General features: G+C 42.2%; 1 protein-coding gene across 4 annotated transcripts in view; it reads right to left on the reverse strand.

Annotated features, from left to right (window-relative positions):
- ARHGEF3 (Rho guanine nucleotide exchange factor 3) overlaps positions 1 to 27,951 on the reverse strand; it is a 285,970-nt gene that overhangs the window by 125,936 nt on the left and 132,083 nt on the right. For all 4 annotated transcript variants that reach the window (XM_033132821.1, XM_033132820.1, XM_033132822.1 and 1 more), the window contains one exon: positions 4,967 to 5,029. In XM_033132821.1, coding sequence (XP_032988712.1) covers positions 4,967 to 5,029 — 63 coding nt within the window. The remainder of the gene's footprint in view (positions 1 to 4,966; positions 5,030 to 27,951) is intronic.

Consider the following 27,951-nt stretch of genomic DNA (forward strand, 5'->3'; position numbering starts at 1 on the left):
TACAACAAGCAAGGACTTGGCGCAAATTGCTTATCTTTCTGAGTCTCAGTTTCCTCGTCTTCAAAAAGGGTATGATAACACCGATGGTCATGGGACTGTCGTAAGGATTAAACGGATCCCGTTCCACTCCGTCAGGGCTCAACCTGCTACCCTGGGGAAGCCCCATCAGCCTAGAAAGGATGCCCCACTATCAGCTCCACCACTACCAGCCCCAACCCCAACCAGGGGCAGCAGGAAGGATTCCTCTTAAAGAGGGGGTGTAAGCAAGTGTCCCATATAAAGTCACAGGCTTATCAATGGACCAAAGATAAAGTTGAAAGAGATATGGCCCAGAAAAACCTGAAAACAATCCCCCACTCTGAGTTTCTGTACAAGATACTCAAATGCTCTGAGCTGCCTTTTCACCTCTCACTGCCCGAAGGGATACAAACCTGTTCAAGGGTTTAAAAAACATTCATACCCTTATAGCCAGGAATTTCACATTTTATCCATTTTATCCTATTAATAAAAGATTACACAAAAGTATTCTAGGATGCCCATCAATGTTATTTCTAATAAAGTTGTAACTTATCTAAATATCCAGGGAAGGATTGGTTAAATAAATTTGATGCATCCATTTGACAAAGTATTTTATAATTACTAAAAATAATGTTCTTGAAGACTTTCAGGATGTGGTGACATGATCTCAATATAGTAAATGAAAAATACAGGACTAAATTAATATGTGTGATGATCCCAATTTTTAAAAACTGTGTGCTTATATCAATCCAATTTTATATCAATCACACATCAATCAAACTTTAAAAGCTGGTTGAAAATATATGTGCTATTTAGGTATACATGTACGTAGCAAGCTCACAGAGTCAAGGCAACAATAAACATTAAACTCAGCAGTGTAAGGGGTTTGCAAGGGCCTTCAGCTTTGCCGTTAAGGGTGTATTTCGTCAATTGCATTGGTAGTTACATGGAATTTTATATTATCCTTTATACCATTTTGTGTGCCTACAATATTTCATAATGAAAGAAATTTAAAGTGAGTGTATGTATAATGCCAGGAAGGTAATATATCAAAATGTAGCTACTGCTTTGGATTATCGATGAATTCTATTGTTCACATTTTCCAAATTTTCTACAAAGAATGTATATTCCTTTTTATTTTTAAATCATTGCTTTTAATCATTGGAAACTTTTTTTTTTTTTATGCCACTCCCGAACTCATTTGTTTTTTGAGAAAGGATGCTTGGTGCTAAGCAATGTCCCCCTACCCCGTACCCCATCAGGGGCATACCTGGCTCTTCTGCCAAGGGCCTTTCCTGGGGCACCATGAACCCCAGCTCTTCACTCAGGCATTCTCTCACCTGTTAAAATTTAAACTAGAGAAGTGCTGTGGGGAAAAAAAAATGTCCCTGAAATCATCACACTCACATCCTTTGACGTGAGAGGAGATTTGTAGGCGGCTGCTGGGAACATTCTCCACTCTGAAAATTGTTCTCCAAAGTAGGTTGCTGCTGTTGCTGCTTTTTTTTTTTTCTGGAATAGTTTGTGTTCTGTCCTGCCAGGAAGCTGGGGACTCAGCCAGTGGATTTGGGTAAAGTGGTGGGGAAAAAATAGAGACCAATTATATTGTCAAGTAGTGTGGACTCTCCAGTCACAATTCATTTTTCACCAAGTGCTGGGGGTACAGGGTAGGAGGATAGTGCTTTGGAGGTAGGTACTTGCCTGAACATTCTCCCAATATTCTTTTTAAGAGGAACTCTTAACATGGGGTTGTGGCACGGCTCCATAAAATCACACATCAATCTTGTAAAATTCTTTGGAGCCCAGTGCTATTATTACCAGATTCCCAAAAGAGTCCATGGAGCCCCATTCTGTAAAAATAAGCTTTTTTTTTTTTTTTTTTTTTAAAAGAGCCTCCCATTCCTATTTGGTCTCTAAGCCCAAGTTTAATAGGCGGTTGGAGAGGAGTTTAGTAGAAAACTCCCTTCTAGGCACCTATCAGAATTGTCATCTGAGGCTTTAAAATAAAGCAAAATGTCAGTGGCCATGTCTGGTGTTATCATCACTCAGACACCTGAAGGGCTCTATACATACTTTTCAAGCAAAGGGGGAAGATTTCATCTGTATTAACATTTCCCAATTTTATGTCACAGATGTATTTCTTTAGAAGGGGTATGTGTGTTGAATACCACGTACACATTAGGAGGGCTCACTGTTTTTTATTTTTAAAATCCATCAACTAATAAGTATTCACCAAGAGCTGTAATGTACACAGCGTTGGGCTAGGACTCAATGGAAACTTGACCATGATCCCCAAAAGACCCTTGTCCCCTCACCTAGCAACTTCTTGTGCAAAGACATCTGGTGAATGTCTTTCTACTCATTAAATGGAATCAAAATCAAGAGTTACTAATTTCCCTTTCCCAAACCCTCATATTCTCCAGTATGAGTCATCCATTGGAACTCACCTCTTTTTCAGATACTACTTTCCGCTACATGTAGAAACAGGCTCAAAACAACTCTTCAGTAATGCTGGTGGTTACTTAAGGGACTGTAACTCTACTGGATATCACCATTTAAAAGCACTTTTGAGTAGCCTATAAAGGTTACTTATTTATTAGAACAATTAATTTAATGGACTCATATTTATTAGGCAAAACCTCTTTTCCTGAGTGGCTTCACCAACCATTTCATTCAATTCAACTCATCTCTACAGAGTGCCTGCTAGGTACAGGGCACTGAAAATAAGTACCATTTCCTGTGTGGCCACATTTTGATCTGTCACACATCCTGTCATCTCCATGACTTGGATTATCAGTAGACCTGCAAAACACTGGTTTTCATGTCCTCCAACAGCTTCTAGGATTCTTCTAACTTTTACAATTATTGTAATACTAAGTGACAATATCTAGAGGAGAGTCTGCCCAGGTTCTGGAATCTGTTTGCTAACATTCAGGAAAAATGCCAGGCAAATCAGAAAGGAGTTCGGCCATAGTTGAATCCTTAGGCATAAAGGTAGATTTGTTTTTCATAAAACTCTCTTTACTATGACGAAACATGATATGAGATAGTTAAAAAGAGGGGGACAGGAAGTGGAGAGGGTGAGGGAGGGAAGGAGAGAGGGGGGTGAGAGAAAGAGAGAAGTCACAATTCGTAATTGCAATACTAATCTTTCCATGTAAGAGTTTTAGAGATTCTTTGATAAAAAGCTTCTAGAGACATGTTTTCCTAAAAAATAAATACGGTTGAGGAAAAATGTATGATGAGGCACGATCTTAGAAATGACCTAGATTAAAGTCTTGCCTAAATCACTACACCTCCCTGGGCTATTTCTTCATTTGCAAAGTGAGGGAAGAGGAATATATGATGACTAAGGGCTCTTTAAATTCTGAAAGTCGATGATTCTAATAATTTCCACAAAATTTAAAACATTCAAACATAAAAAACTTGTTGCCGATAAGGGAAGTTCCATAAACCTCACTTTTCAATAATAAAACATTCAATGACTAAAGTAAAACCCAGGAGAACATCATCTTTTTGTTCTGTTACCATGGCAATCTAGTAAACTGGTCCAAATCTATCAATCTGATGGCGTAAAAACTGGAACAAACACCATATGGTGAAACAAAGATGCACAAGTACATTAATTAGATGACAGCTCAGGCTCACTCCGGCATGGCTGCTTACATCACAGAATACTCTGCAATAATTAAAAATAACTACAAGAGCATTGTTTATACTAGTAAATAAATGTCGTCAGATAAGAACCTCAAAACCCATGTTCTATGAAGATTCAAATTCTCACAATGGTTTTAGAAGACTTGATCTTAAATCTCTCTTTTTAAACAAATGAGGAAACTGAGGCCCAGAAAGAGGAAATGACTTGCCCAAAGTTACACCATTAATTATAGGCAGAGCCAGGACCAGGACCCAGTTCTTCATACTTAGCACAGAAAGCTTCTCATCTTACAACAATGGCTTTTGGGTTCTCTGTAGAGGAGAAAGATACAGGCCTAAAGTTAGATGGATCCAACATGCACAACGTTTAAACTCCAAGGAAGTGCAAAAGATGCATAGATTGGTAGCCCAAGGAGGGCCTGAATCCCTACCCCCCGCCCCCGAACCCCGGAGTAACAAAGGCAGCAGAGGCCCAGGTAAGCTTCCTACTTGTGTCAGTGCGGAGATGAGGAGGACAAGCAAAGAAAGCTGCTGACATTAGGCATTCAAGGACATGGGCCTGAAAAATAAAGCCTTTCACCTCTAGCATCACCAGCAGTCAACTACTACTTCACGTAAATATCTTTTGTGAATGGCTGCTTTTAAAGGAAAACAGGGTGAGGCTAACATTTGTTGGGTACCTAGTACATACCAGGTAACGTGCTTGGTATTCTTAACGTTTATTGTTTTACTTGATTCTCACAAAAGTTTTGTTAGGTTAAGTCTTTTCATCCCTTTTTTCCAGATGAGGAATCAGAGGTGAAGGAAAGTGTCACACAAATGGTAAGTGGAGAATCTTAATTCAGACTAAGATCTGCTGAATCCAAAGCCACTCACTCAGCCATGCTGCTGGAGACCTTCTCCAGCCTTTGGGCCACCCGGCTGCCTGAGTTGGGCCAACCTGCTAACTTCCCCCAAAGGGAGACAAACATCGATCGGGTCCATGCTCTGGAACCAACTTCTAAAATAGCACAGTGGTGTTTACCTAGATTGTACCCAGATGCACTCAGTTCATAATTCATTTTATGACAGAAAAGACACAGACGATAAACAACTTGGCTTGGAAGTTTAGGTTGGCCACACAGCTTTCTCCAGCAAAGTGAAATACATATTTTTAAAAGAGTTTCCCCCCAGGTCACAACTTCCATAGTCAGACCCAGGGCGCCCACTTAACACATACAGCATATTAACAAAGAGCCAGAGATGAGAGGTGTTCCCGTGGGAGGGCAATAGTACAAAGAACTGTACTCACACTTATGTCGAGGCTACAAAGGCTAACAGCATCTTCATCCTGGGTGCTCTGCTTCCGTTTTCGCTGCAAAACAAACAATAAAACAAAGTTCAAATCTAAACAGGGGTTATGGCTTTGATTAAGGAAAGAAAAAACGCAATCAAGTAGCACATGCAATCCTTGTTGTTTCTACCTTATTGCTCAAAACCTTTAACCAAGCTGTGTAAGTGAACCGTTCGTTCTAAGAAAGTCTAAGAAAGTAGGGGAAACAATTAAGCTCAGGATAATTGGTTTGCACTATGACTGGTATTCATGCTGCTAAAATTTGTTTCTTTTTGGATTTCTTTTTTTTTGTTTTTTCACTAAATGTCGTCATATATCAAGGCTTAGAAACTTAGATACAAAATTCAGATTCTGACTAACCCGGAAAAAAAAAAAAAACTAGACTGGAAAGAAAATCTAATTCACTTAAAGATATTCCATTTTTAGAGCTGCTTTGTGCCTGGGTCATTTAAATTTGTTCTAAACCTCGTCCAGGGTCCTGATGTAATTGCACAACCAGAATGCTGGAAAGAATCTTAGACACCGTCTCTGATTATAGCCATAAACACTGAGATTCAGGAAAGTCATTACTGGAAGAAAATTGTATTTCAAATGAACTTTTGACCAAGGAGGTCTGCCAGGTTAGATGTAGAAAAATATATTTTCCTTTTTATGAAAAGAAACTCCATCTACAAACCACAATAAAGGTCACCAAAGATACATTCACCTCTCTTCTGCATCCTAGCTCAACCAACCAGGCAAGTATTTCTTGAGTCCCCAATTTGGGACTTGCCGAGTCTCCCTATCTTATTGGCAGAAAGCTAGCAAAGGACAGAAATCGCTGACGTGAAGTTCCAGTGGAGTCTAGAGCCATCTGGAACCGTCAGCCCCCAAAGAAGACCACCCCTTCGTCCTCCTCTGTCAGGCCCTGAGCATGAACCCAGGCTGAGACTGGAAAGCAGCCAGTGCTGCCCATGTCCATCCTACTGTAATTGTCCTATTATTCCTTCAATTCAACAAAGATTTGTGGTGCATCTACTATGTGCCAGGGCCTGTGTTCCTGCGAGTGTCAAGATCAGTAACTCCCCTGGTTAAGGACCTCACACTACTGTAGGAGGGACAGACTCTAGTATGAGTAACTATAATGCAGTAAGACCCAAACAACCTAGAGAAAGTCACTTCAATTCTCTGAGTCACCCTTTCTCCACTCTAAGGTGGAGGTGATGATATAAGCTGCTGTTTTTAAAGGGGGAGGAGTAAATATGGTAGTGCATATTAGAGTTTAACAGAGTGCCTGGTACAGAGCAGGTTCTCAGAACATTGAGTTGAGTAATTAGTTTGGCCTTGGTGGGGATTGGGGAGGTCTCAGAGGAGGAGATATTTGAACAGGACAGAAGGATAAATACGAGTTTGACAGACAAAGACGTGGAAGGTATTGGGGTCTCTTGTTCCATAGTCAGCTACTCAGATACTTAAAATCCCAAAGGTGAACATGGTTCTATCCAGAATAGTAGCATTCTAGATCCTATATATTAATATTATTCCACTTGAGCAGTGGAATCCAATGCCAGGAGCCAGGAGACTAAATCAGCCACTCTGGGATGGTGCCCAGGAATCTGCATTAACAAGCTCACCAAGTGACTTTTAGGAAGTCAAATTCTCTACTCGGGGGCTTTGTGGGGAGCCTTGAGAAGATGCTGAGAGTCACCTGCCATGTTTGAGGATGCTTCGTGTTTGTATAGGGTCCTGACCTGTACTGACTGATTCGTCATCCAGCTACAATTAAAAGCAGCACTGTAGAGTCAGTGAAGCCCATTCCCTTTTACAGTGACTTCTTGGGGCAAGTATAGCAAGGGATAGTTTCCATTCTATAGGTAAATAAACTGAGGTCAGGGAAGATAAGCAATTTGCTCAAAGTTACACGGCTATCATGTAATACTCTGAATCCAGGATTCTAATTCCTGGGGCAAAACCCTTCTCACACACACAGTTTAAAGCACGTCTGGCAAACAGGTTATGACTCATCTGCCATCCGGAATGTCTAGTAGCATCTGCCTGGAGTGCTGAATTGAGGAGGATTATACAGCACATCAAATGGGAGAAGGCTGCCATCAGTTAGTACCAGGGGCTAAGGTGTAAGAGTGGGGACCATCTGTGTTGGTGTCCTGTAGCCCAGGACAACCCGGGCTCTTTCTGAGCCCAGTTTCTCTTGCCCTGAGAGGCTACAGTATTATACCTAGGATCTTGGAAAATGCCAATAGGGAGCTGAGGCCCTGGGATGTGATCTGTTCAGTGAAACGATGCCTACTAGGTCAGGCTGCTGTAAGGGTCACAGATGATGTGTGTATAGTCCTGGCATGTCGCGAAATAAATAGTTAGGCATTACCCGAACTGTAAACTACGCAGATACATGTTGCTATCGTATGCTGGGATTGTCAGATTAGAGAACTTGATGCTGCTGTAGCTATTTCTACGGCCCAATGGGGGTGTCAACACGACATGTTAACAGTAGCTTGTTACTCAAGGAAGCCCAACTTGGTGAAGGAAAAGAGGAAAGAAAAGGCTCTTTTCCTCATAGGCTTCTACTGTTCTCCAACCCAGTCTTCTGAGTACCCCTAACCCCAGACACTTATTTCTACGTGCCTGAGTGTCAAACCCAGAAGACACATGTCCTCTAGTGGTCTTTTTAATTAACATACAGCCAGTTAATCTGGGATAGAATAGTTTCCTTAAGAAACCCACACATTCTCCGAAATGAAAGCTGCACGGATTACGAAAATGGATTTTCTTTTCCATTTCCATTACATAGGGTGGTAAATGACGACTGCCAGCAACCAAGAAAGACCCTGAAGTTTAAACTCTGGGCCCAAAGCAAAAATTTCACAGGGCATCTCTTAGTCATTGGTCCATTTGCTCTATGTTCATCGAACACTTTTGATGTGGCCAGCCCTCCTCTGGGTCCTGGGATACAGAAGGGAATGAGCATCTCAGAAAACTTAAGCCATGGCAGGACACTGCTCTATTTTGAACATCACCAAAGCGATTAATGATAATACTCAGACTGACAATCATGGCAGTTTTAGCCTATCAAATAGGTACTGCATATCGATCACAGAGCTAAATCCTTATCTGCACGATCTCATTTGCTCCTCAGGAGGTAGGCAGGAAGTATTATCTCCAGATTACAGAGGAAGAGACAGAGGCTCCGAGAGGGGCAGGGACTTACCCAAAGTTCTGTAATTCGGAACGAGTGGCAGAGCCTGGATTCAAATCTAGATCAATCTGGCTTGAGCTATGTGCTTCGCCATCGTGCTGTCCTGTTCCAGAGTCCAGGAGAGCACATCACACCTCCAGAGAAAGTCTAAGAAAGTGCTGAGCGTGAGGAATTCAGGAGGAAGCACCTTTATAACTTTTATTCTACTCGAAAATTGGTCTTGAAGACAGTATACCCGTCTCGACTAAATAAAATGCTATGGTCCTTTCTGGTTTTAAAAGCTGTCACTGCCTGCTACCAGGTAGGTTAGGGAGTGAGCCATTTTACTTCTTCTGTGCATCAGAAACCATGTACAGCTGACCCGGGGCTTCATAGGCAGGAAGGGCACTGTGTGTGAACTGTCTGCATTGGTCTCACAGGTTAGCTAATTTGAGGAGCCACGGACCCACCCTGCTATTCTCGTCCAATTTACTGAAGCGAAAGCACAGTCCACTCCCTTTTAACCATGAAAACAAAACGCCTTCGGTAAGCCCAATAACTGTGCTGCAGTCTATGTTCTCTGTTTTGAGCACATGATTTTAAACCCCAGTGCCCTGTGTGGTAGGCCAATGCATAATTTCTGAATGAGTGACTAAAAGAAAGAATGAATAAAGGAGGCCAGTGTTCTCGGGGTGACGCCCTCCCCTTCTGCTAACCACCTGGCTGCCAAAATTAAATCAAAACCTCAAAAGCAAAGATCACTGAAGGCTGAAATTCTTCAACCTCAAATTTCCTTGGAAACTCAAAACCTGCAAGTGTAAGCTATGGTTCTTGTTTTTCAAATAAGAGCATTTTCCTTTCCCGTGCAGGCATTTAAAATACATAGGCATATCCAAAGAAATCGTAGTTGTTCAGACATTGGTCAAAGTGAGACATCTGTGACTTCCACTCCTCCAGTGAGAAGGAATGTCAGATCTGTTCAAGGGCGAGGCCTACACATCCACACACTGTCCTGAGCCACGGCAGGGGACTCAGCCTCTGTGCTTTAGGGGCAAGGAATCCACAACTGATAATACCTCGAATGACAGGGAACAGCCAGCTGAACCAAACCACAAAGAAGCTTAATGGGCACCTGAGCGCTCTGTCTGAAGATTGCCTACCGGAATCTGGGGCGGGAAGGAAAAGGCAGTTACAGAGGGGAATGCATGAAAACAAAGGGCCTGTCAGTTACCTATTTGATGGAGACACTTTCTGGAAGTGTTTGGATGCTGGGAAGACCCTCTCAAGCTTCTTGAAAAAAAAAAAAAAGCCCCTCTGTTAATTTGCAACAGAGCAAAGCCCTTTGTATATTGGATGTGAGGTCTGCTGGAGATACAGGTATCTCTGTCTGGAACTCATTACTGGTGACTCCATCCCGCTGTCCGTCCTTAAGCCTTCACCTATCTTCCTTCCTTCCACTTTCATGATGAGGCATTGTTTCCTGGGCCTCTCTGTGGATATCTCCTTTTAGGCTCAGGTACCTTCCAAAAGCACAGGGCAGACCTCTGGATCTCATTAGGAAATGGTCCATGAACCACTGCTTTTCCTGTTGTTCTGGGAGAGGCACTGACCCTTATCACAGCGGATCGATTTTTAGAAGAGCTGGCCCTGGTCCAAACCTGAATATCTTATCTTTACTGGGCTCACCTTCCATTCTCTCTAGACCCACATCTTGGGATCCTTTGAGATGTGGAGTCTTTAGACTCAAAGGAGAATCACCAGGTGCCTTCCAATACACAAGCGGAGGGAAGTGGATCCTGGAGGCAGGCACTTGTGAGGAGCCAAGCCCTGTGCTCACCATTTACAGAACGGTTCCATTTAAGCTTCTCTTTAACCCGGTGTAAGAATTGTTGTGTTCATTTTATGGAGGACCATCAAGCTCAAAGGCTCTACTGACTGGCTCGACATCACAAACTTAATAAATGCTGGGGAGGGCATTTTTCTCTAGGCCAGCCTGATTCCGAAACCACTTATCTCTCTGCCATGCAATGTGATTTCTCTTTTTATATTGCTTAAAATCCACATGTGTTTTATTTACATTAAAATAGTAACATAATATAAAATTTAAATATTTGAATATTTAAATATTTGAATATTTGTTTGAAACAATATGTGCTTTACAACAATATAAAAAGGCTCACAACATAAAAAGGCTTTACCAACATACCTCAAGGAAATTAAGAGCATAAATGAAACAGAACCCAAGTTTAATATCCAGCTCCACCATTTGCTACTTGACATGACCTAGCGCAAGTTACTTTTTTTATCCCTTCATTCACTCAACAATTAGTTATTGAGGATCTACTACTACAGGCCAGGCCAGTCCTGGGTGTGTCAGATGTATGTGTCTATAAAACACTTCTATAAGCTTTGAGTTGCCCATCATGGGGTTATTTCCAGGATTAAAGGAAATAAAATATTTAAAACAGGACCGGGATTAAAAATTGGTAATTATTATTGCTACTGTGGTTATTATCATAATTACTATTACTGCTATTGTCATTGCTCTTTTGTTACTTGACATTGAAAGGCAGGCAGGGTGGATATTAGCAATGGGGGATCCTGCAGGTGGATGGATACAAGACCTGGGATGCAGCCCAACTCTCCAACTACCCATACCACACAGTGTGATAAATGGATGTTCTCTGGATACCTTCAGTCACGTTTGCAGCACGTTGTTCCCACTTCTTTTGTAGGGGCAAATGCAAGGCTTGACCATTTTAAAGGGTCGAGATTGAATTGATGAGTGTCAGAACAGCCCTGTTATTTAATCACAGTGCTTTTCTATTTAATAACCAAGTGACCAGAGCAGCAAAGACACACAGATAGAAAGAGTGCAGCTCCCAAAGTGACAGCAAATGGCCCCTAATTAGTCGTTTGTAATTGTGAAATTCAAACCAGATCTCAAACCTTTTTGATTTATCTCGTCGCTGGCAAACAGCTTTGGTGGTGTTAGAGGCTTTGATGCCTCGCCTTTCATCTGTGCCTTCTTTGGGGAGAGATTAGCAAAAGGATTTTGTGTTCCTGTAGTTGCCCATAGATGGAACTGGACTCACAAAACTCACGTTTGAATAGGGAAAGTATCCACATTTGGTTTCTCTCCTGTCTGAAGCTCCAGGGGTGAGCAAGAGAATTGAGAGAGGGACTCCCTACTCTACTCCATCCTTAATGCACTGCTGTTTTTTTCTTCTCCTTATTTTTAATCCTCCCTCCCGCTTTTCCAGCATCCAGGAGCCCTGCTCCTTTCTTCTAGACCCTTCAATGTGCTCACAGGGTGGAGATCCTGGAAATCACGGTGCTCTCTGAGCTATTGGTAAATAAATCTTAACGGACGTAATAGGCAATTTTGCACTCAGACGCCATTAACTGTAGTTTGAAGATGCTAGGTGGGTTCACAGCCTAGTTATGTCATTTGTTGTAGAACCTTAAGCCCATTACTTCACCTCTCTGAACCTGTAAAATGGGAATTTTACAGATGAGGAAACTGAGGTTATGATGAGTCAAATGGATCGACGTGGGCAGAGGGCTCAGCACAATGCCTGGCACACAGTAACTACTCAAATTCTGTCATTAGCAGTAGGAGCAACAGCAGCAGTAACAGCAAATGACAGCAGCCACCAGAGGGGGAAAATTCATGGAGAAAATACTCAAAATGTTCAGAAGTCTACCCATTAACTTGATTTTGGCAAGCCTGGAAAAACCCCAGTTATTGATTTTAGCCACTGAACATGGGGCCCATAGATTGTTTGGAAGCAGAGATGAGACCGTCTTGGCCAAAGAAACGTCTTCCTCTTCCGTGGGAAGAAAAACAGATTCTACGAGGCAAGTGGGAGGAGGAGGAGACCCAGCCAGCCCCCCTGCCCCTCCCATGCCACCCCAGCCCTGAACACCAACCAGCAGCCAGAGTCACTGTCATTCCACAAACATTTACAGACCATTTTCTCTCCAAAACACTTAAGGCCAGAGGAGCAGAAGAGAAGACAGAAACCTGGTCTACTCAGGGCAGAGGGCTGGCAAGTACATGTTCCAGAAAGCTTGTTCCAGAAAAAAATCTCCATTGTGGGCACCAATCTAAGGTGGGAGAAGGGTCTCACATTCACAAAGATTTTTCAAGAATGGGATGTGACAAAAGCACAAAATCCAATTAACCAGGAAACCTTTTTCTAGGCCTTCTAATACTTAATTTATACTTTTTTCTACTGGACCTCAGGTGCACTGACTTGGATTAATCACAGTCTTTGGTTCATAATAATACTCTTATCGCTGGTGCTTCCCTGGCTTTCTTTTGTTTATTTACTTATTTTTACCAATATAATGAACTCCCATTTATTAAAATTCTTCCCATCTGAAATGGTTTGAAGCCCTTATCAACAAAAACGTGATCCCAGTTTAGGGAATGTCCAAATAAGTGCCTAATTTCTTTGGAGTACCAATCAATGTAGACGGTCCAACTGCACAATTCAGAATCAAACATGTTTATCGTCCACGATGATACTGGAAGCCTGTACTTTGCAAGGTGAGTTCCCAGTTCTCCAATCATTTGTGTTCCTGCCTTTTCCTATCTAGAAACTCCCCAGTGCTGGTAATGCCTTAGCCACAGCCTCCTATGCATTCATGAGTAATTCCCCAACTGTTAACAGGCAGGCACTTAACCATAGGAAAAGCAAGGCTTCCCTTTAGTCACTGGTCTTTGGACGATCTACTCTTGGGGGTCACTTGCCACACCAAGCAGAGATGGAGTACGCTGGAGAAATGGGTTACTCTTGCTCAGCCGCTCTGTAAATCCTGATAATTCATCAGGACATTCCTTGAAATAAAGGTTCCTTGGCAGAACCATTTGGTGCTGTCTACCAGATTAGAGCCCACAACCCGAGCTGCTCGAGTGTAGCTTCTTTAGGGCATAATCTGGCTGCTGAAGGTAGTAGCCCCTTCCTTTGCTCCCTCCTTCCCTTTGCTGGGTTTGTAACAACTGTCTATTAAAAAGCCACTGCGCGCAGGGTGCCTTCCACAGGTTACACCTAATTTTACAGCTGTACAAAGAAATTATTACACATGAGGAAACGGAGGCTTAGAGTTTAAATGACTTGATAAGGCTGCTCTGGGAGAAGTCGACAAAGACAGGATTTCAGAACAGCTCTGGCTAACTGTGTAGCCAATTCTGCCAGCCCATGGCGACCACCGTTCTCCTGCACGCTTTGGCTTTCTACAGGCCAGAAATGCTGGAGGGTCAATGTCCCCAGGATCAGCCCTCAACCTGTGAGCGACTGGAGTTGGTAGGATACCCCAGCTTCCTAAAGTAGGCGGTGTCTGTGGGGGCAACTCTGTGGTGTGGGCTCAGTCTTGATTGTGCGTTGGAATCACATGGGGAGTTACAAAGCTTCCAGTGCCTGGCTCCTACCATCCAGAAATTCTGAGCATCAGGCGTTTGAAAAGCGCTCCCCCGCCTCACCCCGCATGATTCTGATGCACAGCAACGTTTAAGAACCATTGCCCTAGATCGTCTCCCAGAAGGCCCCAGCAGGACTGAGCCCCAGTAGCTCACAGAGCTAACCTGTTCATGATCACATCCTGTGCTGGTTCCCTTCCCTTCCCTGTCTCTCTTCCCTACTCCCTCACCAGTGCTTCTGGGGATCACCTCCCAAAGAAACTACTTGCGCTTGCATCAGGGTCTGCTTCTGGGGGACTGGACGTAAGACAAGCTGAATATGGCTCTGCACTTTTAAAAACAGAAATGTACTACGAGGCAGGTGAAGTCACAGAGTAAACATGGTCCATCAACTTGACTTTGTGAGAAGCCATGCAAGCCATTATTTGCCTATTTAAACAATAATGGAAAGTCTATTTATATGAGTTTTTAAAGATAAGGCTGGGAGAAATTTAAAATCGAATGAGTTTCACATTGATCTCCCCATACCGAAGACAAGCAAAGGGCTGGGTCTGCTTCCTCTGATCAGAAGTTGAGACGTGTCCAGGAAGCCAGACAATCATAGCTCCTTCTTCTCCAGGCTCCCCTGTCCAACTACAGTTCTCCTCCAGCAGAGAGGAGTCTCAACAAGACTCTCATAGGAGACTTCCATCATTTGGTTACTAATTAGAGACCAAATCTCTTGAAGTACAAGCCCTCATGTCTAACAAGGGTAGCACCATTTTTACAATGTTACTTTTTTGCATGTCTATTCATGAGGTGAAGTTCATTCTTACATGGAAAAACTAGACCTGCAGATTTTAAATTCAGGTGAGAAACAACAACCTATATAGGGATTTACTCTTAAGATAGAAGCCTTTTGGTCTCCATGACTGGGTGGGAACACTGGTACTGCTGGAGATTTGTTATCAGGAGCCTCAGAGGTGTCAAGATAGAAATGTCCTTGTCATTTAATCTGTCCATAAATACTGCAGGCAGAGCATTAGCATATAAAACCAAAGCAAACTTTCTGTAAGACATTCTGACAATATCTATCAATATTAAAATGGTTTCTAAGAACAACCATGAGATAACCATGGATATACTTTCACCAAGATCCATGCACAAGAGTGTGTACTGTAGCACTGTTTATAACAGCAAAATACTGGAAACAAAATGTCCACCACCAAAAGAGACTGGTTAAATAAAACTATAGTCCATCCATATAATAAGAAACACTATGTTATTAGAAAGAATAGTGTAGAGCTACACAATATATGGAAGGACCTCCAGGATATATCAAATTACATACATACATACATACATACATACATACATACATAAATGTACAACATACTTCCTGCTGTGTCAAATGCTTAAAATTAGAAGAGAAAAATACATACAAACCCTTTATATACATATATACATACATACATCCTGATATGTGAATTAATTCTGTAAGGAATCACATGAAACTGTTTATTAGGGACAGAGGCTGGGGTAGGTGGAAGAAGACTATCTAACACTTTTTATTTAGTGCCTTTGTGTACTTATATATCCTAAGCATGTGTATATCTCACTGGGTAGTAGGACAACTGTCCTTTTGTTTAGTGGCTATTTTCTTCTTTATGTATCCCTGTACTAAAGTAAAATGACACACCCCTACATTTTTAAAAAATAGATTATATATAGATAGATCAGAACTGAAAGCATCCGAATGAATTCATCGTTATACACCCAGATCTTGGTTTCTAAATACCATTCTCCACTAAAAGGACACAGGATCCTTGGGAAAAGGCTGATTCCAGGGCTGGGGCAGGAAAAATACAAGATGAGCCTGGAACATCTTTTTGTATCAAAAACTAATAAAGTGCTTTAAAAATGATGGATACAGGCACCAAGCCGATAGGGTTCTTACGAGCCAAGTCAGAGACAATCTAAGCATCAAAATGAATAATGATAGTAACAGATTATAACCCACTGAATAACATAGGAAGCCATGAGCCTATACTGATATAAATAAATGAATAAATGATGGAGGAGGAAAATCACTTTTGTACAGTAGAACACTAGCTAGTAAATATAGAAGGGATGATGGAGTTATAAAGTCATCAATGAATGCTAAAACTAGCAGGTTAACTTTTCACAGGGAATAGGACTCTTTCATAGTTTCAATTTACTTGTTACTTAAAAAGGTGAAAATTGTAACTTTACAAATGAAGAACCTTCAAAGATGCCTCCTGAATGAAGTAACCAAAGCTAATGTCACCAATACTGGGATAAACTGATACTATGTATCCTCTAACATTATACTTTGAGAAAGACATCAAATCACTTCTGTCAAATCCCTGTGAAAAATGCATGGCCTAGAAAAACAACATAAATTCACAAATAACTTGCACACACATTTCCCTCCCATTCTCAAGAAAAATGTTGCACACAGGCCCATGTCAGTTCGTTCCCCTTCAGGGCATCCGATATCCCCCCAGTGCTGAGGACATCAGGCCCTCGTGGGCTGCTCATCTCTGCAGTACATGTTAAGCCCTGGGGCCTGGGAGTCCCTTGCCCCTACCAGGCAGTGAGCCTACCCGTGCATTTCAGCAGAATTTGGTTGGGTATTAACTGGAGCACAATTCCTTAGGCCCGAGAAGAATGTAATTTAAGGATTCTTTGATCAAAACAATGCTCTCTTCGAAACTAAACTGGACACTGTCACAAGAAGCCACTTATCCTTAAAGATGTTCCTGTCTCTCAGTAAGAAACAACCATAAGAAAATAACTGAGCAATAATTAGTACCCTTCCCCTTAAAACAAAGTACCATGTTTCCCTGAAAATAAGACCTAACCGGAAAATAAGCCGTAGCATGATTTTTCAGGATGACATCCCCTGAACCTAAGCCCTAGTGTGTCTTTTGGAGCTAAAATTAATATAAGACCAGGTCTTATTTTCGACGAAACATGGTACTTGAATTTGTCAACAACATCTCCCAATATAGCTCCTCAGAATGTTGCCTCTGGAGAAGATTCAGGAGAAGCCACGGACTGTCCATGTGACAAAGACCCCTCTCCCAGTCCAGAGTTCATTAGCACAAAGGAGGCCACTAGTTTTCTGAGCAGTAGACTTGACTAACTGGAGAATAATACTCTTGGCAAGAGTCTGCAGAGAAGCCATCAGAACAATAACGTGAAAGCCAGTTATCATTGTGGTGTGGTGTCTGGAAAGATGTCAACTGTGATTAGAGGGACATTTTCCTTCTGCAGCTGTCTTTGAAAGTGGAGGTGGGCCTCACCACAACCCCAAATTACAGGAGAAAGGCAAAGGGCCCCCAAATACCAGGGACATGCAGGTATTCAGGGCATCCCTTCTTTAGTGGCACTGTCATGTCCTGTCAAGTTTTGAGTGAAAAGCAAAAGTTGTGGTGAGCCACAAATGGCCTGCAGGGAGTGGGAGGGAAGTACTTTGTGCTAAATTTTCTAATCCTGAATTTTTGCTTCAAAGCTCATCCCAATCACTTTTATCCTGAAGTCTGAAACTGAGGTTTGGATTTTGCAGAGTCAAAGCATATTTATCCAGCATTTAATCCATTTCCCAGGAAATCAATGTTTTACTAAGAATAGAATTCTTTCATGTCCAAAATGTTCCTAGACATTTCTAAGGCCTAACCCAGCACATAGAGAAAGTTCAACAAATGTTTGTCGACTGACATATGAACGAATGGACACACTCACCCAAAAATGACACGTATAAATCTTTAAAACTTCTTTTCAGGAACACTAAAACACCAAGACATGCCATCCATAAAATTTAATTTTTTATTCTGGGGACCACAGTATTCCTGAATTTTAACAATAGAAACCCAGGAACAACAAGGAGACTCAGAAAAATAAATTTCACTAAATAGGTTCATCCATTCAACAAATACCTGAACTTTAAAGAAAGAAAAGTGATAAGTTCCTTATTTTGGTATATACCTTGGGGCAGTGTTTCCCAAAGGACAGGTCTAATACCACAGTGGTTTGTGAGATTTTAGGAAGTAAGAGGTCTCACAATTAAATTTGCGAACTTGCCACTGTGTACTTACATCGGCAGCACTGTACAAACAGCTCGGTAAGATTTCATAACCTTCCCGACAGCAGTATTTTGCTGAGTGGCATTCATTATTGTTGTGTGTTTTTGTGTGCCGTCATGAGAATGTCTGAGTTTGAATTAGAGCAACAAACAAACATTAAATTTCTTGTTAAACCTGACGAGAGTGGAAGTGAAACCAGGGACATGTTAGTCCAAATTTATAGGGATAATGCCATGAAGAAAATAGCAGTGTACAAATGGATTAAACGTTTTTCTGAGGGGAGAGAATGTGTTACTGATGAAGAGAGGTCAGGGCGGCCAGTAATGAGCAGAACTAACAAAAACATTGCAAAAATTCATTGAATTGTGCGTCAAAATCATTGGCTGACTGTGGGAAGCATAGCAGCCCAAGTAAACATCAATAGAGAAATAGGAAAATCTTCACTGAAAATCTTGGCATGAGAAAGGTGTGTGCAAAAGTGGTCCTGAAGGAGCTCACCGATGAACAAAAGCAAAGGAGAGTCGAAGTTTGCCAAGACCTTTTGGAGAGGCAAGATGATGTTTTGGGCCATGGTATCACTGGTGATGAAACATGGTTGTACCAATACAACCCTGAAACAAAGCGTCAAAGTTCACAATGGAAGTCAGCCCTTTCTCCACGACCAAAAAAGTTCCATCAGTCCAAATCAACAGTCAAAATGATGTTGCTAACCTTTTCTGATATCAGACGGATTATTCATTATGAATTTGTACCAACTGGACAAACAGTTGACCAAGATTATTATTTAGAAATGCTGAAAAGGCTGCATGAAAAAGTTAGACAAAAACGACCTGAACTTTTCGCCCACAATTCATGCCTCTTGCATCACAACAATTCACCAGCTCACACGGCACTGTCTGTGAAGTTTTGAGCCAGTAAACAAATAACTATATTGGAACACCCTCCCTACTCACCTGATCTGGCTCCCAATGACTTTCTTTTTTACCCGAAGATAAAGGAAATATTGAAAGGAAGACATTTTAATGACATTCAGGACATCAAGGGTAATACGACAACAGCTCTGATGGCCATTCCAGAAAAAGAGTTCCAAAATTGCTTTGAAGGGTGGGCTAGGCACTGGCATTGGTGCATAGCTTCCCAAGGGGAGTACTTCGAAAGTGACCATAGTGATATTCAGCAGTGAGGTTATGTAGCACTTTTTCTAGGATGAGTTCACGAATATAATTGTCAGATCTTGTTTGCTTATCAGCTGTCTTAATTTGGGATCTGCTCAAAGTAGATCCTGGGGTAAAGTTTTAGGTATAAGCTGTTTACATGGGTGGTGATCACCAGGAAGAACTGCAGGAAGTGAGACAGGAAAAGGAGGGAAGTCACTAAAGGGTGTGCAGTCAGCAGGTTACAGCTATGGGCAGCTGGAGTCCAATCCGCTGAGAACACCCCTAGAAACTGTAGAATATACCTCATAATTTTCCACTGAGGGTGAGGAGGTAGAAATAGTCAATCCCCCAACTCCTGCCTCTCCTTGATGGAGAGAGGGTTCCTCGGCATGTGAACCCCCTTGGTTGGACACCATCCCAGGGAGAAGGACACAGGAAGTCACAGGTGGCTACAGGGGACTCTGCAGGTAGCATCTGGAGTGAGCCTACGCAATATGGGCGGAGCGCTGGGACAGTCTGCTACAACAGGCTTTCCCCAGCATCAAATCATATAATGGGAAAGTTTACATTTTCAACTCACCGTCTGGCTTAAAGGAGAAAAGCTCAGATTGCGGCTGCCCCACCTTTAACACACACCTACCGCTTACCAACCTCAGTCTTTCTCTTCTAGGTGCAGAGGCACAGGCAAAAGCATCTAACTAGAATTTAGCTACATTGTTTTGTACCTATCTTCACAGTTGTATTTTATTTATAGCAAGATATTGTTTCTCTGTTAATCGTGATAATATAAACTTTCCATTGAAGATAAGTATGTGGGAAAAAATGGTTTTGTAGAAAATTTTAAGTATTTTTCAATGGTAAGGGCTATGGTAAAGGTGATTCACAAATGAGTGAGGTTTAGAAAACACTTTCTTTGTGGAAACCCCCTCTCATAACTTTCACACAAAGTAACTGTCCCATGTGTTTTTGTTACTTGTAACAAGTACAGAAAAAGCAACACTGTGATGCCCTCTCCCCTGGGATGACTGAAAAGGGACTCCTCCTTTTTCCCACCCGTCCTTTCTGGAGAGGATCTGTAGCCCTCTGTCTGCCCAGTCACGGATTAAAAATGAAATTCGTATCTAATAGGTCTAACTTTAGCCACAGGAAATGGGAGTGCTTGGGGGACCCAAAGCGTTAGCTATGCTTTGTTTGAGGATGGGCACTTATCTTTACCGTGCATGCTTTCCCTTTTTGGGAGGGGAGGGAGTGCAGGCTAAGGTTTGGGGAGAGAGTGGGAAACGAGGTCCGCTGGATCTGTTTCCTGCTCAGCTTTGTGGGATATTTCTCTCCTCTCTGTTATCACAGTCCTGGCTCTCAAAGTTATGCTACATATCATTAGGACCAAGCGACACTCACTTTAGGACGTACTATAAAAGATATTTTGATGGTGAGAACCTCCCAAAAGAGGAATTTAAAAACCGTCTATGTTGCAAACATATCTATGAAATGTTTCTGTTTAAAAAAATAAAGTTCAAACCTAAATAGTTTCCTAAAATGTATATTTGTGTATTTTCTCTGGCTCTATTACAATGTATACGATTTGCAGAAATCTGTTTTATACACTTTTATCAGAAGTTGCCAGATTGCAACTGATGTTATCTTTGTGTTACCAGATGCATAAGCAGTAAAATACAGTAACTGAGGAGCCATTATTATCTGGTTCTCATCTATTTTTTAAGGCCAATGAACTAGCTATGTGACCTTGGGCCTTTCACTTTCCCACTCTGGATCTCAGTTTCATTATATGTAAAATAAGGAAGTTGGCCAAGGTGACCTCTAAAGTTTTCTTCCAATATTGTTTGCATGTATGACAACATATGACCGAGGAGATTACTGGGTCAGGGAGGGAGGTGCGCAATGAGAATGGCACAGATTGGGAAACACTTTCTAGAAACAAATGAGGTTTTCGATGTGCTTCAGAATCATGGGTCACAATAATCCTATCTGCAGGTAATATCTTTGATCACAAGGTCTGTGTTCAGGTCCCAGCCTGGATCAGTGCACTGCACAAAGAAAGTGACCCACGAATGTGTATTGAACAAATGGAGAAAAGGCACTTTCCCTGGTACCTTCTGAGGACTCGAGACTAATGCCAGAAAGACCAATGATCAATGAAAGAGAACAAAAAACACAAGGAATTAGGAGGAGAAAGAAAGAGAGCACAGAAAGAAGAGTGAGCAAAAGAGAGAGGAAGGGAGAGGAAAAGATACACACATACACACACACACACACACACACATATAAACACACACACAACACACATACATACTGTGTTTCCCCCAAAATAAGACCTAGCCAGACAATCAGTTCTAATGCGTCTTTTGGAGAAAAAATTAATATAAGACTCGGTCTTATTTTACTGTAAGACCGGGTCTTATATAATATAAGACCGGGTCTTAGACGCATTTAGAGCTGATGGTCCAGCTAGGTCTTATTTTCGGGGAAACAGAGTATATACACACACACACACACACACATACATACATATCTACGTACATACATACAGTCAATTTGTTATTCATGGTAGTTCTGTTCTATAAAGTCTCTGTGAACAATAAGTTAGTGGATCCTGAACTACTTCTCCTAGAGGAAACACAAGGTTAAGTTCCTGTGAGCCTCTCTGGTCACAATATTTTTGTCAATCAATTCAAGACCTAATCTTGTTTCTTGTGTGTTTATTGAATGTATATTGTTGATGCACGAACACTGAATTCCTGGCCAACAGCAGTATAACTTGCGGTTGAAGGAAGCCTATCTCACGCCGTATTTTCTCCCTAAGGCACATCGCAGCCTTTTTGTTCTTAGCAACACTGGACAGCACTGCGGCACCACCCTTGGGGGGCATTTTAAATAGTGAAATAAGCAAAAAGCACCAAAAGTCTGAAACACAGTGGCACTAAAAGGACCGGGAAAAGACACTTGCTTACAGTATGAGAACTTGAACAAGAGGGCAGAGTGTTGGCTTGTTCACCCTCAGCTGAGAACGTGCACGTCAAGTGACTCACTGCGCCATTCATGTCCACGAATGGCCGCAAAAGTGCTGTACTGATTGTGGGTTACAAATAAATTTTAGTAAGTAGGCAAAGATACGTATAGTGAGAGAGAGAGAGAGAGAGAGAGAGAGAGAGAGAGAGAGAGAGAGAGAGAGAGAGAGAGAGGAAAATAAATGCATGAAATGAAGACATGACTGTTTCACCCAAAAGAGCTTCGGGGCTCACAGTGGGGGACACGCCACAGAGTGAGGACAGTACCACTTATGGAGCCGCACCCCTCTGCCCACATCCTTTTCAATCTGAAAGAGCCAAAGATGCTTCAGGCAGGACTGGCTATAGAATGACTCAGAAAAATGAAAATGTGAAGCCCCTTGTCCAAAGATGATTGAGTTTCAAGACAGCTGTAGCAGAGCAATAAACCGAGCACGTGGCCCCTCTGAATGCAGGAGGACTCTTTGCATCCACACACAGGTCTCAGGCTGGAGGGGCTGGCCATGGCTTCAGGCCCGCAGAATGTCTGAGCAGGGGAGGACATGTGGCTACTCCAATTCATTACTCATTTGCCCAAAGCCTTGGGTCTCAGCTTAAGGCCTCAGACGGGGCCTTTCCCAAAATACCAGCCCAGGTCAGGCTGAGAAGGGCCGGATTTCTTCTCCTTCAGGGCAGATCCAACTGGCCCCAAATTCCAGGAAACACCACAAGAACAAGAACACTTGACTGGGTGATTTCTATCTAAAATAAAGAACAGTGGCCCAATTTTTCACTTCTTCCTCACTCAGGGAACCAAAGTACAGAAACTGCTTCACACACACACACACACACACACACACACACATTTCCTTGAAGTAAAGACTCTTCCTGAATTGTCTACAATTCAGAGTTTAGTACCTTATGTTCCAACGTGGTGGGTGGGTGTGGAAATGACGGTGGGGCTGGGGTTCAAATAGCCAGATGCCATTTCATACTCATCAGATTGACAACATGTAAACGTCTGACAATGCTAAGGGCTAGAGAAATGGGGACTCTCATACAAGGCTGGGGAGGGTCAGAGATTGGAGAGCAACTTGACAGCATCCAGTCAAGTTGAAGATGTGCATGTCTGCCCAGCATTCCACTTTCACGGAGATACTCTACAGTAATTCTTGCATGTGGGTGGAGACCTGTACATGGATGTTCAGGATGTTTATAAACAGCAAAAGACTGAAATAACAGAAACACCTATCAGTGCAGACACGGAGTACAGAGCATGCACCGACATTGCCACCAGTCAAAACCGAAGCCTCAGTCAAGCTCCCTCATTCACATACCTGCCCACATCATTTCGTTGCACTCAGACCCATACAATGCATGTCAGCTCCAGCACTGCTAGCTCATGCCTCCTACCTGACTCACATTTGGATAGCTGCCTTTGTTTCCCTGTAGTTTATTTTGATCCAACCAGAATCACAAACATGCAGGGCCTCCTGGCTTCCACACCAGCGGTTCTCAAAAAAAATTTTTTTTTTTAAAATCTGAGGATCCCTTTATATTGTTAAAAGTCACTAAGGGCCCCAAAGAGCTTTTGTTTATGTGGGTTAAACCATTATTTGCAGCATCAGAAAATAAAACTGAGAAATTTTAAAAATATTCATTCTTTTAAAAGTAATAAGTATGTTACTTATTAATCGAACTATCATATTTTAATGAAAAGTAATTATATTTTCCAAGGCAAAGTATAAAGTGAGAAAAGCAGCATTGTTTTATACCTTTACAACTCTCTTTAATGTCTAGTTACATAGAAGACAGCTGAATTCACGTATCTGCTTCTGCAGTCAATCAGCTATCTTGTTATTTTAGTTGACATATATGAAGAAAATCTGTTTTGGATTACGAAGTTAGTTTCTAGGTCTTGAGGATTCCTAGGGGTCCTTGATCACACTTTGAGAACCACTGCTGCAAATCATCCACCCCTCTGCCAAGAGTTGTCTTTCACACAAATGCAATCACGTCATTTCCCACTTCCTTCAAACCGTCAAATGGCTGCCTATGGCTCATAGAGTTAAATCCAAACTCTGGTCACAAAACTTCCCATTTGGCCAATCCAGTACCTGTCCAAGCTCCATACTGCTCTATTTTATAGACTGAGCACTCTGCCCACCACTGGGTACACACGGATACGTGAACCTGTCCTGCTTGTTTATGCCTCTGAGCCTGAGCCTTCCTCCTGCCAGAAGGACTCCTGCGCATCTTTTACAGTTCAATCCAAAAGTCACCTCCTCTAGGAAGCCTTCTCTGATTCACTCTTCCCTTAGAGTTTCCTCTTGTCATGTTTTAGATATTTATTTTTTGAATCGATAATTCAAGTTCATGGGATTAAATTCCAAAAGGGTACATTGTACAATGATAAATAGGCCTCTCTCACCCCAGCCATCCCTTCCTCCCGCGGGAGGCACCACTGTGATCAGTTCCTTTTGTATTCTTCCAGAGCTGCTCTAGACAAAAAATAAGTGAGTCATTCCTTTTACCCAAATGGCATCACACTATCTGCTCTGCTCTAGATTGCTCAACACTGTATCTTGGACAGCCTGTTACCACACCATTGAATAAAAATTGGCCTCATTTTTCCAACAGTTGCAAATCACTTTTAATGGACCATAACTTATTTATCTAGTCCCCAATTGATTATGTACGTGGTTTCCAATCTTTTGCTGCAGCAAATCCCCTTCTATGTAAACCAGTCTACATATGTGAAAGAGTGCAATATCACGTAATGGAACTGCTGGGCCCAAGGGAATGTATGCTTGTGATTTGGATAAACATTGCCAAGTTGTCCGACATAAAGACCATTTTAATTCATCCTCCCACTGGCCATGCATGAAAGGTCCTGTTACCCTTGCTAGTGTTATCCAGTTTTTTCATCTCTGCCAATGTGGTAAATGAAAAATGATACCTTGGACAAGTTTCAATCAATATTTCTCTAAGAAGATCAAATCAATAGAGTTGCACTGTCCAACATAGTAGCCACTTAGGTACATGTGGCTGTTCAGATTTTAATTAAAATTAAAGAAAATTTAAAACTCAGCTCCTCAGCTGCAGTAGCCACACTTCAAGTGCCTAATAGCCATTTGTGGATAATGGCCTCGGTAGAAGCCAGCGCATATGTGAAATATTAGCATCATCATAAAAAGTTCTACTGGACAGTGATGCTCTAGACCTGTACTAGCCCCTGGCTACTATGAGCACAAGTGGGAAATGAGTTCCTGAAATGTGGCCAGTGAACTCAGATGTTCTCCAAGCGTATAATACACACTGGATTTTGAAGACTCAACATGAAAAAAAAATGTAAAATGTCTCCTTAATTTTTATTTGATTATAGGGGGAAATGCTAATAGTTGGATATATTGGGTTAAAAAAATCATTAAAACTAATTTCATCTATTTCTTTTAAGCTCTTTTAACGTGGCTGCTAAGAAAGTTAAAAATACATGTATGGCTCACGTTTTAGTTCTACTGGACAACACTGCTTCAGAGGGCACGGTGCTTTATTGAGACCTGGATTTTAGCATTTTTCCTTTTACATAGAAATAAGTATTAATAGCTACTATTTCTATAAAGAAAAACAGACTCACTGGCATCTCTCTTTCTACCTCTCCCTCCCCTCCCATGCAGACAGGGTGGGTAACAAAAGGAGAAGGGGTGGAGACGATCCTGATGAGGAAAGATCAGCCCTGAAACAAACCAGTCCACTTCCCACCTGGGCGGCCACAGGCAGGAACCAGTGGCATAACTGACCCCGAGCAGGGACTGATTTCCTGGTGGCAGTTGAAACAATGCACCAGAGAACAAAGTGCCTTCAAAACTAAGAATAGAAGAATGGCTTCCAATAAGATTGGCAGGACTCTATAGGAACAAATCCCTCCCCTGTTCTGATCCTAAGCCGCCTTCCACCCTTGGCTTGGCTAGCTCCTTGGCTTTCAAATGTCCCTGTCTTGGCCCTAACCCTCCTGCGTTCCCAGCAGCCTGTACACACAGCTCTGGGTGAGGATTGAGGAGCAGAGTGAAAAGGGGAGACACAGAGGAAGTGGTGACTCAGGCTCTGCCCGGAAGGACTCACATCACAATGGTTCTATAGTTGAAACTTGGCATATATGTTTCTGTCATCCATGACTTTGGCTTTGGTTATGAAGACCAAGAAAACTCAGCTTTGCAACAAGATCCAGAAAACTGATAAGTCAGAATGGGCACTGCTTTTTAACCAGTACTAAGGGAATGAAACCTATTTGTATGTGAGCATACCATCTGCTTGGAGGAAAACATTTATTGTTATTAATTATTGGCAGCTGTGTGCCTTTGGGCAAGTGAGCTAACCTGTCTAGATCTCATTTTTATCACCCACAAAATAAAGGGGTTGGATTATATAAGCTTTCCTATTTCATGCAGTCGAAAAGCTCTGCGACCCTAGGCATACGTAAATGCTGTATCACCAACACATTCATCCTCATTCTCCCACTCATGTAAAAAGCACTTATTGGGCAATTAATATGAGTCAGACCCTGAGCTTGATACCAGCATACTAATATGAAAAAACATCTTTTTAAAAAAAAAAAAAAAGAAAAAAAAGAAAAAACATCTTTTCTACTGGGTAAAGTTCTCAGAGAGGGAAGGAAAGCATGGGGGTGGGAGGAGGGCGGTGGAATGAATAATTCCAGCAGAGTTCTTTACCTGGTACCACAGGCCTGCCCAGAAATTTTCACAACTCTGTGTAGTTTTCTGAAGAGAACATTCAAAAATATATGTGACATCAAGAAAGAAAACGGCTAGTGATTTAGAGAAACTATGATAGTCCGGGAACCATGATGGATTCGAACCTGAGCCACTTTGGTATAACGCCCCCACGTCAGGGATGATCTCTATGTGTGGCTTCTCCCACGGCTGTGCCTTCACCAGCTCTCTCCTTCCTCACGTCAGAACGTTATAAGCATTTGATAGGCCAAGAGAATATCACACTTGTTTGACCTGGGATGACTGTACCTGCTCAGTGGGGGCAGGATAACATAAGACAACCCATGTAAAATACTCATCACTAGTCAGCACTCCAGAGATACTAGCAGAAACTCATTCAACACGTATTCATGTAGAGCCTAGTCCATGCTGGGCCGGGGATTAGATGTTCTCACCATCGTCATCAATTATTGTTACTATAATTATCCTCCACCACATGGCAGCGTGTTCCACATACCAGGCACTAATACATGCAGGTTGAGGCGTAAAGAGTAATGGTCTCTGTGGTGGATCAATTTGTTCTTCAGAAAACTTTTACGCGCTCTCCTGACCTCCATGGCGTGGTACTGCGACTTGCTCTGGCCCATGGAATATGGGTGGAAGGGACATTGTACCAATCCCGAACCTAGGCCTTAAGAGATCAGGTGTGTTTCTGCTTGCTCCTCGGGGAACTTCTGACTTCCACATGAAAAGAATATGTACGTGGGCAGCGAATGGACCCATTTGGAGCCGAGGCCCTAGCCAACCTGCACACCTGTGAGCATAGCATAAACGCTTGTGACTGTTTGCCACTGAGCTTGGTGTGGTTGTTACTCTGCAAAAGCTAGCTGAGACAGTCTTCTTCAGCTACAGCCAGAGATTTCAGGCAGAGAGTGGCCTTGGCTTTTCTTACTTCTCATTAAGGTGGGATTTCAGCAATTGGGTCATTTTATGGCTCTCTCTACCTCATTTTCTCTGGCCTGGTAAGGCCCCGTTCAAAGAAGACAGCAGGGGCTACAAATACACATATTTTAGCCATCTTGGCACCTGGCACGGAGTCGGGCACAAAGCTGGTTCTCAGGCAGTGCCTGATGAATCAAAGGGTGGGCTGACCGTTCATTCTGGTGGGGTGAGCATTGTCAAACCCACCAGCAGGCAGCAACTTAGGCCTCAAATGCTCAGAGCTACTGGTTCTGTGGTCCCCAAAGTGTGGGAAGTGGACCTGGGGGTGACACAATATCATTTCAGACCATACGCAGTAGACCTGGATGCATTTATGATGTGTTTCAAGAAATACGTTGTAGCGTTTACTGATTTCAGGACTATT

This window comes from Rhinolophus ferrumequinum, chromosome 17 (assembly GCF_004115265.2).
Source record: "Rhinolophus ferrumequinum isolate MPI-CBG mRhiFer1 chromosome 17, mRhiFer1_v1.p, whole genome shotgun sequence".
NCBI lineage: Eukaryota > Metazoa > Chordata > Mammalia > Chiroptera > Rhinolophidae > Rhinolophus > Rhinolophus ferrumequinum.